At 63.2% G+C, this 10,946-nt stretch overlaps 1 protein-coding gene across 1 annotated transcript; it reads right to left on the bottom strand.

Annotated features, from left to right (window-relative positions):
* Window positions 1-265: 265 nt before the first annotated feature.
* On the bottom strand, window positions 266-9,875 carry Fgfrl1 (fibroblast growth factor receptor like 1). The gene is made up of 6 exons (XM_015481703.2): window positions 9,869-9,875; window positions 4,392-4,408; window positions 3,741-3,847; window positions 2,611-3,024; window positions 1,939-2,165; window positions 266-1,805 (listed from the first exon to the last, which is right to left on the bottom strand). Exons 1-6 carry the CDS (start codon window positions 9,873-9,875, stop codon window positions 1,381-1,383), a joined length of 1,197 nt encoding a protein of 398 aa, XP_015337189.2. The 3' UTR covers window positions 266-1,380.
* Window positions 9,876-10,946: the final 1,071 nt, after the last annotated feature.

The raw sequence follows: 10,946 nt of genomic DNA, 5'->3' as shown, positions 1-10,946 counted from the left end.
TGGAAGCCCCAGGGAAGGGAAGCAGAGAGGGCACCTCTGAGTCAGAGGCAGGGTCTGGCCCAGGGCGGAGCGAGCACCAGCCAGCCCACTGTGCAGGGATGCGGCTGGGCCCACACAGCACCAGCCTGAGCCCCAGGTCCCACACTGCTGCTGGGCCACCCTGGTGAGCCCCAGGAAGGCCTGCCCAGAAGGCCTTCCAGTGAGTGGCCTACCCCGGAGGAGACGCGCGGCCAGCCCAGGCAGAAACAGCACTGAGGAACAGATGCACACGGCTTTCACAAAATAAATTAAATATACGAGGCTTCAGCTCAGACTCTACATGAACTCACAGAGGCCCGGGCTGCCCGGGCAGGGCTTGTGGGTGTGGGCACCAGCGTGGCGGCAGGCCAGGCCAGGGTCCTGCAGCCCAGACCTCCTTCATCTAAACATAAATATCAAGGCCCCTCCCTCTGGCAGTGGGGGAGGACGGCACGCCCCCCAGCCCCAGCCTCCCCCAGCTACTCCACCCACCAGGCCAGGGTGCTGGTGGATGCCTGGGCACACAGGTGGTAGAGGCAGACCAGCACCAAGCTGGGCAGGGACACAGGTGGAGGCGTGGGAGAGTGACCCTGGCGACCGTGAAGCCCTCCTCACAGGGCAGGGAGAGTCCTTCATCTACTAGCCATGGCCACATGTCACCACGGTCACAACACCCGGTCTGCCAGGACTCGTCTGTGTGTGTGTCCCCTGGTGTGTGTCCCCTGGTAAGCCTGTGTCCCCTGGTGTGTGTCTCCCCTGGTGAGGATGTGTCCCCTGGTGTGTGTATGTCCCCTGGTAAGCTTGTGTCCCCTGGTGAGGATGTGTCTCCTGGTGTGTATGTCTCCCCTGGTGAGGATTTGTCCCCTGGTCTGCACGTATGTCCCAGGGTGGGTGTGTGTGTCCCCTGTCTGCACACATGTCCCCTGGTGGAAGTGTTCCCTGGTAAACCTGTTTCCCCTGGTGTGTCCCCTGCTAAGCCTGTGTCCCCTGATGTGTGTCCCCTGGTGTGTGTGTGTCTCCTGATGAGGATGTGTCCCCTGGTATGTGTGTGTCCCATGGTGTGTATGTCCCTGGTCTGCACATGTGTCCTGTGTGTGTGTCCCCTGATGTGTGTATCCCTGATCTGCACGTGTCTCCTGGTGTATGTGTCCCCTGGTAAACATGTGTCCCCTGGTGTGTGTGTGCCCCTTGGTCCACACGTGTCCATGGCCTGTGTGTGTCCATTTGCCAGCATGTCCATGTGCGTGGCCAACGTGTGCCTTGCACAGGGCACTTAGGGTGCTGCCTCTCTCCCTCAGTCCTGACCTGTCTCCCTCCGGCCTCCCTGCCCACCCGGGGACCCAGCCTTGAGGTGGCTGCTGCCTAGCACTGGTAGTGAACGTGCTGGTGGACCTTGCCCTCCACATGGGAGTGTGTGTGTGAGTGTGTGTGCATGTGTGTGTGCACGTCCGTGTACAGCCTGGAGTACAGCTTGGGGCCAGCTGCCAGGCCTGGGCCCAGCAGGTGCTGGGGGGCAGCCGGGGGCCCGTGTTCTGCACACAGCCCAACGGCCGGGGCAGGCAGGTCCTTGTCACCACCACTGCGGTCCCGAGCCGCCCCGGGGGCACGGTGCCCCGGCGCCAGAGGCGCAGGCACGGGGGCACAGGGTTTCTTCTTGGCCTGGCAGAGCCACAGCAGCACAGTGCCCAGGATGAAGACAGCGCCCGCTGGGATGCCGATGACCACAGGCCACGGCAGGCTGGTGGCCGAGGACGAGAGGGCCACAGGTGGCCCCGGTGGCTTGGGGTCTGCAAGAGAGACCGAGGGAAGAGCTGGAGAGGGGAAGGCGGCTGCGTGGACAGCTCCCCAGGACTTCCCAGGTGGCAGGGCAGCCTGTGCCGGGGACCAGGGAGGGAGCACCTGCCCCAGGGGGCCGCGCACCTGGGAGCACGGTGAGGAAGGCGCTGCGGAAGCTGTAGCCCATGGTGTTGGCACCCAGGCAGATGTACATGCCCGCGTCCTCCTGGCGGGCCCGTGAGATGAGCAGCTTGTTGAGGTAGGAGCCGTCCGGCCGGGACCACACNCTGAGTGCTCCCCCCACTTCTGTCGCAGTGGGGTGACAGTCCATTTTTCTGCTGGGGAAGCGGGCTCCAGTCCACTGGACCACCCTGGATGGTCACTGAGACAGGCCCGCCTGGGCCCCACACCGGGGGGCCAAAGGGGAGGGGCGTGCCTCTGGGACACCTGTCCCTTCCCCAGTGCCCGGGCCCCAGGGGCAGAAGAGAACAGAAAGGCCCTTTGCTTCCCAGCGGCCCCTCTGAACTCCGAAACCCGATCCTCAAAGCCCTGACCACGCCAAGGCGCACCCTGCCAAGCCCAGGGCCTGTTGGTGGCCCTTCACTGGGGAGGACCACCGCCTGGGGCCTCCCATCCTACCCCTGATGCCAGAGGAGGGGCTGAGGCCAGGCCTGGGGATCAGAAGAAGGTCCAGGCTGCCTGAGGCAGGCTCAGCTGGTGGCAGCTCAGGTCCTCCTGGGTCCTGTCATGTCCCGGTGGGCGGAGCGCAGGCTGAGCGAGCAGGCCAGGGCAACACAGGGATATGCTGCTCAGGGCCATGCTGGCTCACCTGCCCAGGTGTGGCCCCCAGGCGTGACTCCCCAGCTATACCATGCCCTCCTGCACACCCCCGGCCCGACCAGCTCTGGCCAGCCACGACCTCTGGCCCATGCTAACTGACCCATCACGATGAGGGTGTAGTTGACGCTGAGGCTGCCGAAGCCATTGGTGGCCTTGCACACGTACACGCCCGCGTCCTCCGCCTCCACCTCCTTCACCTTCAGTCCCTGGGGCAGTACCCGGAAGCGGCTCCAGCCACTGTGGATCGTGCGGCCATCCTTGGTCCACATTGTCAGAGGTGGTGGGTCCCCCTCTACTGGGCACTGCAGTCGCACAGTGCGGCCCAGCCGGGCCACCTGCCGTGGGACTACCTTGTCTGCCATTCTTGGAGGGCCTGTGGGGACCAGAGGGCTTGGTCAGGGAGGGGCATGTGAGGGGACAAGGGCTCTCCCTGCCTGGCCCCCACCTGATTCCCCTCAGGAGTTCCAGTGAGGCAAGGAGGCCCCAAGCACAGGCCTCCTGGACCACAGTAGCCGACGTCCACCAGAGCCCATGGGTTGTCCACCCAGCTCCTGGCTGGGGCAGCTTCCAGCACCCAGGAGGAAGGGTCCCTGAAGGGGTGGGCACAGCGTGCTCAACAATGCCTTTCCAAGTACACACCCAGAGAACAGGGCCAGCTCCCGGTCACAGGGCCAGGAGCCAAGGTCCCCAGGCCAGGAGGATGGGGTCCTAGGGATGGGACAGCAGGCGGAGCTCCAGGCTGGGCACCTCCACCCTGGGGCCAGCCAGGCCTGGGCCAGGGCAGCAACCTCACAGCCTCCACACCTGGAGGGCACAGGGGTCAGTTGGAGATGCCACTCACTAGAGAGCCCAGGGTGCTCAAAGCGGTCACTGCTTTGTGTGCCAACAGCAGCAAGGGTGCCACAGGCAGGCTACATGCCCAGAGTTCCTTCTGCTGCCCCCTCTGAGTCCATGGCAGCATCAGGAGGCCCAGTGAGCCGCCCCTGATGTGGCATTGCAGGAGGGGCCCGAGGCAGAGGACCAGGCTCCACAGGCCGCTGCCCGTGAGAGAAGCCACCTCCTGGGCCTGGTGCCCCTTGCTGGCAGAAAGACTCCCACACGCCCACCCCAGCTCAGCCTCCTCCCCACCCACCCAGTCCCAGCCAGGTGCCTCTGGGTTGAACTGCAGGAACAGGCGACCACTGGCTGGGGATGAAGGTCCAGAACGCAGGACCTGTGGGCATCAGAAACATGGGCTACGCAAGCACCTCCGGGAAGGGAGCCCAGAACCAGGACCACAGAGGCTGGGGACCTTTGTGTATGTCACTCTTCCGGTCCTCTCCCCCTCTGCACCCCTGAACAGAAGACACAGCCGCTCAGGATGAGGGTGTCCACCCATGCTGTGGCTACCCCCTGGCCAGGCGCATCTCTGGCACCCAGGTCAGGCTGTGCCAGAGGCACCAGGAGGATGTGGCTGTGGCAGCAAGGACCCAGGGCCAGTGCGTTTCATGACCAGCTGACTGCTGCAGCCTGGGGCGTGGCCCAGGGCCCCACGGGCATCCCCAGATGGAGCTCTCCTCCTCTCCACAGTGTGGGAGCCCAGGGGAGGGGTTCCAGGGCCACACTGCACCCTGAGGAGGCGGGGCGGGGTCCCTGGAGGAAGCTCTCCTGGCCCCTGCTCTCCTGCCCACAAAACGGCCCACCCCTCCCCCTTGACATGGGCCCCTCCTGCGTGGCCCAGCACTGCCAGCTGAGGCTCCCACAGCACCCCTCCTCACCAGCGTCCCTGGTTCCCCTGCAAGGGGAGAGATGGCACAGGTGGGAAGGGGCTGCCAGCTGCCTGCCCACTAACCTCACCCCCACAGACCACCCCTGGCAGCACGGCCCATGCAGTTGTCTCAGGGACCCAGAGCCCCCAGCTCCCAGTGGGAGGGGCTACCAGGCCCACGGACACAGGGGCCTTCTGAGGTCCCGCCCCGGCCCTCGCAGGATCCCAGCCCCATTCCCAGGCAGACCCTGCCCACCACCTGTCACTATCTGGAATTCCACCATTCACAGGGCTCCCAGGCTACAGGACAATGAAGGAGGGGCCAAGACCCTGCCCTGGCCACCCCAGCTGGCCCAGTGCCCAGGGTCTCCTGGACAGACACCACACACAAGGCAGCACACACACATGTGCACGTGCATATGACTGCTAGAAAGAGCCTGGGCACCCCTGGGAGCTGCCCAAGGCCAGGCTGCTGCACAGCCAGTATCAGGAGGGTCTGCCCAGCCCCAGGCCCTCCTCACCCGTCAGAAGGAAGAAAAGCCTGGGGAAGGATGCATGTATGGGAAGGAGTCTAGAGGACGAACGGACAGACCCCTGCCTACAGTCACTGCTGAGAAGAAGGGCAGAGCCAAGTGACCACCAGATGGCCGGAAGCATGGCCCCTAGGGCCAGCCTGCACACAATCCTGGGGGATAGGCTGGCGACAGCCTGGCCAGAGGAGCCAGCCTTATCCTAAAGCAAACAGCAACCCCCCTGGGCCTGACCCTACCCACCTTACCCTGCACGCGAGGCCCGCCCGGCAGGAAGCCTGGCCCCCCAGATTCCTGGGAATTGTGCCTGTAGCGTGGCTGCCTCGGCTCTATATTTAGCTCAGGAGACACAAGCCTCATTGTTCCACCTGGACTGGCTGGTGGACCCACTCAGCCCACAAAGAAACTGAGGCAAGACCTGAGGTCCACAGCCAGCAACGGAACTGACCACCCCACGTTCTGCCTCAGGTCAGCTTGGTTGGGAGACAGCTCTGGGGCAGGAGCTGGGGTCCAAAAGCCTCGCCGAGCCCAGCCCCGGCCCTGCTTGAACGCAGGAGCACCTAGCCTGCCCAGCCTCCTGGCGAAGGCCCAGGAAGGCCCAGCACAGGCAGGATGCAGAAGCTTGTGCATGGGGTAGAAACAGGACCCGGTGCTTTTCTGATGAGGACAGTGGGGACTGGACATTGGAGTGTCAGGCCCAGCTCCAGCACGGGAGGCAGGAGAGTCTGCCCCAGGATAAAACCCACCTGTGAGGCCCACACCTAGGCACAGCAAGGGTGAGCAAGGTAGGCACGCACAGCTAGACGCACACCACTGTGTCTGCGGGGACAAAGGCCAGACCCGGGGGAGGGCTGGCGCCTTACCCCACTTGCTGGAGCTGCCCAGCAACACTCAGAACCTGGAGGCTAGGCTCAGGTGGGGCCTGGCCTCCAGAGCCAGGTCAGCCTTGCCCCCACCTCTGCAGAGCTGAGCCCAGCCCGGCCAGGTCAGCTGGGATGCCCGATCGACAAGTCGACAAGGGAGCGTCTAGGCAGAAGGCATGCTGGGTCCGTGTGGGAGCCTCCCTTGGAGGGCAGACGTGGCCATAGCATCAGAGTCCAGACACCTGACCAGGCCTGGGGGGGTAACCAGGGGAACAGGCCCCCCTCCAGCCCCAGGAGAGGAGTGGGTTCCGGACCATAGAGCAGTCCCCCACCCCAGGACCTCACCTGAGGACCTTGAGCTTCCCTCCCAGAGAGGCTGCTCTAGGTGTGGGCACAGGGGCCTCAGACACCATGGAGGTGTGAGCCTATGAGACCCGGCTCAAGCCCAGCTTGGTACCCAAGAAGCCCTGCACAACCCCAGGAATTCCCAGGCTAGAAAGAATTCTCTGGTCAGGCAGTGGGCCTAGCTGCGGGGTGGGGTCAACCAGCCAGAAACCTGTGGGCCCCTCCTAGAGAAGAAAATGGCCTGGTAGGGGACTCAGGAAGCTGAGGAGAGGCAGGCCCACCCTGAACCCAGCCTCTAGAAGGGGCCACAGCACAAGCCAGCCCAGTAGGGCTTCCAAGGCATCTCCCAATGGGATCAGACTGCCAGGTGTGAGCCTCTGCAGCTGGCACCTCATCACCCATACCTGGGGCTCCAGCTCAGGAGTGAGGTGAGAAGTCCCACATACAAGGTCCCCAGGGCCAGCACCCACACTAGGAAGCCACTGCCTGGAGAAACAAGAGCAGGGCCGTCCCCCAGGAGAGAAGGCAAAGGTGACTATCACAGGCCCAGCTGCCCATCAGGTGTCTGGGGCCAGGTTCTACCCATCCCTGAACGGCCCAGACACACGTGGGTCACACACACACACGCGCGCGTGCCAGACACATGTGCACAGCCCAGAGCCAGTCACCAGGAGCCCAGGACACCCTGGGGGCTGGACCCACGGGATCTGCTGCTGAACTGGTAGGACCCGCAGGACAGGTGGTTGCCCCAGAAACCAGGTCATTCTGGGCATGGCAAAGGGAGGCTGTGCCCAGCAAGCTGGCAAAGTGATTGGCCCTTTCTGCTGCCCAGCAGTGGCCACCAGGCAAGACAGTAGGCATGTGGGGGCACCCTGAAGATAGTGCCTAGCCTCCAGGTCTGTGTCCTCCTGGGAGCCTTCGGCTGGCACATCTGTGGGCTCTGGGCTCCCAGAGACTTTTCCTTGACACACTGATCCACACACAGAGCAGGCACCCATGTCACCAGATGGGCCACTCCCTGGAGGGGATGCACACACCCTGCCCACAGCCTAGTGCCACAGTACCTACCCAGGGAATGTCCCAAAGAGCCAGGCAGTCCCAGGCCCAGGCCCAGGCCTCAGCAGGCCCACTAGACAAAGAGCCACCCACCCCTTTCCCCCCATGCCACAAACATCAACCAGTCAGGCCACATCCTAAAATTCAGGCCTCCTATCACAGCCACCCAGAGGGGCCTCACCTCCTGCACAGCCTTGACCCTTAGCCCCAGCAGCCTCAAACCTCAGACATGTCAACAAGGCTGTTTCCTGAGCACAGACTTCTCGGACAGAGGTCAGATGTTGAGCTGATGTGCAGTCCCCTACGGGGGCTCTCAGCTCCCAGGTGGGACCAGGGGACCCATGGAGCAGTCTGGGCATATTAGTTACCTCCAGCCCAGGTCCTGTTCACGTGACCAACTCTTTAAGGACAGGCTGAGGATGTGAGGGTGCCAGGCAAGCAAGCCACCCAGGCAGGGATTCCCTGGGTCCCTGAAGGGCGTAGGGTCCTGAACACACAGTGCTGCCTGCCGCCAGTGAGTGGAAAAGGGCTGGAGCCCCACAGTCACCTGGGAGCCAGGTGGGTAGGCTGCAGGGAGCAGACGGACGCTGGACAAGGAGCCCAAGTTCCCTGAGGGGCCCCTTAGGTTGTCACCATGCCCTGAGCCTGGGCCTCCCCTGCTTGCTAGCCCTGCACACAGACAGGGCAGAACAGGGCTCCCTTCCCACCCACTGCCTAGGGCCCTGTCGATGTCTCCATAGCCCCTGGCCAGCTCACATAAACCTCTCCAGGAATAAACTCTCCAGGCGGGAAGAAGAGGGGTCCTGCTCCCAAATGGGAAGCCTTCTACACAGCTCCCAGGCTGGCAGACACCAGTCTGGCTGAGGCTGCCTCCTGTTCTTGAGGGACACACCTCTCCTAGGCCTGCCTGGCCCCACCCCATGAACCCCTTTCCACTCCCATACCCTGCTCTGCCCCCACTCAGCCATCCTGGGCTGTGGATGCCTGGGGCGGCAGCACCCACCCCAAAGCAGCCCCTACTCTTCTCCACCAAGGGTAGCCAGGCTGGGCACTGTGAGGCCTGGCCAAGAGTATGCAGTGACCAGTGCTAGGAAGAGTGGGTGGCAGGCAGGGGAGGGCATCCTCCAGGTCTGGGTTTAGTGGCCTGGGCACACCTTTTCCTCCGCCCACTGGAGGGGGGGGGGCGTCACCAAACACAGCCCAGAATGGGGCAGAGCCTACCAGCACGGGCTAGGCACCAGGCCCTGCTGTATGGCAGGCAGGTGGTCAGCAGCGTGGGCAAGCTCTTGGGGCCACGGCCCACTGCCCCAGCACCGTCAGCAAAGCCTGAGCTGGGGGCAGGCAGCCGGGGCTGGAGGCCTCAGCTGGGGAAAAACCAACATTTCCCCAGTCAGGGCCACGCACAGGGCAGGCAGGCTGAAAGGCGGCTCCGAGATCCCGGAGGCCCACTGACTCCCGCACAAAGGACAAAGAAGCCAGCCAAAGGCGACTTTGTTCCCGACCCCCCTCCCCTGAAGGGGACAGTGATTCATTTTCCTTCACAGGAGTGGGGCCCAGATGTGAATGGAGAGGTTGGCCCGCAACCCCACCCCACAGTGCCTGGGCCCTGCTCCCATATGCCCAGTTCAGACCCAGCTACACACTGGTCAGCCGCTGCCTGGACAGGAGGAGGCTTCCTGCAGCCAGGCCAGAGGCAGAGGTCAGCATTGCACACCACACTGGCCATCACCCATCTGCCTCAATGTCCATTGTCCATAACACACCAGCCCTGCAGCATGGGTGGCCACAGCACCATGGCCACTTGAGTTCCTAACTCTGACATGGGTTAGGACCAGCTTGCCCCGAGCATGGCAGCTAGATCCACAGGGCAGGGAGTGACCCCAGGGACCAGCTACTCAGTGTCTGTCCCCCAGGGTGTCCTTGCAAAGGCAAAGCAGCACTTCTCAGAAGGCCCAACTGGACTTCTTTCATAGCTGTGTGTGGAAGGTGTTTCACTCCAAACCTTGGAGTCTCCACTGCAAGAAATAAAATGGAATGGAAAAAGCCAAATCCTATCTTTTTTCAAATATGAAAAAGCAGTCTAAGACAAACCCACCAAGATTGTGAAACTCGGGGCAAAGGGGAACTTTTAAAGCAGAATCTGGATCTGGAGATGTACCCAGTCCAGAAACTGTGCCACCCCAGGGAAACAGCTTTCAAAACGGCCTCACACCACGTCCAGCTCCACGGTTCCACTGAAGGTCCATGCTGGACCTGCTCCTGAGGAGTGGAACACACAGAGGACTTCACCCCTGCAGTCCAGGCTGGGCCTGAAGGGGAAGTGAGCACCACTCAGGAAACACGGTCCTCCCCACCTCCACCCCAAACCATGGAGGCCCTTGCCTTGGAAAGCAGCCCCTCCTGGCTCCCTATGCTGCCAGGGCCGGAGGTGAGGGGCAGCCCCAAGGCCGTGGCCAAGGGGGACAAGGGTAGCAAGGGTGGCCCCTCAGAGTCCCTCAGCAAAGGGGCAAGCCCTGTCTACCCACCACCATCCACCAGTCAGCCTCAAAGTCTGGCCAGTAACCATGGCAGGACAGAGGCCTCCAGAGCCTCTCTGGCTGAGTGGTCAGAGAACAGGCAGGTGCAAAGATAGGGGAGTCCAAGCAGATAAAAGAGGAATCCAAGCCTGGGCCACTGGCCCTGGTGGGGCTCACCCGGCATGGCCCGAGTACCCGTGGTGCCCTGGGCAGTGCCCAGCCCTGCCCCTCCTGGGCAGCCCCCACCCTCCAGCCAGCCAGTCCCCAGCAGGCGGAGGGCGGGGGGGGGTTGTACGGTGGCATAAGGCCCACCTGGGTCAACGCCCGCGCCCGAATGTGGCCATATAAGGCCAGGTTGGGCTCGGTGCGCTCACTGGGTGGCGGGGGAGGGGTGCGAGGCCTCAGAGGACTGGTGGACAGAGCAAGGACGATCCTGAGTGGTCAACACACCCAAAGGGCTGGCCTGGCTACAGTCCCACCTAACCATGGGGGAGGCCAACACTGCCCTCCTGATCCTGAATATGGCGGGCAGGAGTCTGCAGACATGCAACAACCATCAGCCACAGATGCCCCTTGCAGGGGCAGGTCCTGGGTGAGACTGCCCACTTGGACATCAGATGGATGAGGCTATGCCCAGGCCACTGTGGGCCTGAGCTACATGGGCAGTGTGTGACCCTGAAATCTGTGGTCCGCAGGTGTCTGCCTCAAGGTCCACCCTGCTGTTCTGCAGCCTCCCTCAACCTCCTCACTGCTCCCATCTTGTACTGCTTGCTGGGGGCCACCAGGCCCAAGGCAGGGCGCTGGGCTGACTGGGAGGCTAGGTCAGGAAGAGTCCCAGATGCCAAAAATGTCACCAATGTCTCCCATAAGATGGCCTGACAACTGTGGGGGGTCTCTACAGGTTTCTTAGACCCAATTGTGTGGGATGTGGCCACAAACAGCCCACTCCCCAAGAATCCACATGGTGACTAGCTGCCCTCTACTGCAGGTATGTGTGGAAATGTGGTGTGTGTGTGGGGGGGTGCGGTCGTAAGAGCCCACCCGGCCAGCAAGCCAAGTGAGACTTGGACCCTTCAGGTGAGCTAGGGATACCACCAGGGTGAGCCTAGGGAACCCCAGGGGTAAGCTGAGGTTACCAGGAGGGTGAGGGGGCCTGGTAAGGTGGGGCAGGCAGGGTGGAGCGGCGCGTGCCAGGCGGGCACTGTGGCAGGGTTCAGGGCTGGCGGGAAAAGGGCGGCGCTGCAGAGACCAGGGC

Source organism: Marmota marmota, unplaced genomic scaffold (genome assembly GCF_001458135.2).
Source record: "Marmota marmota marmota unplaced genomic scaffold, marMar, whole genome shotgun sequence".
NCBI lineage: Eukaryota > Metazoa > Chordata > Mammalia > Rodentia > Sciuridae > Marmota > Marmota marmota.
The sequence above is the reverse complement of the archived record's forward strand: the minus strand, read 5'-3'. Positions and strand labels throughout refer to the sequence as shown.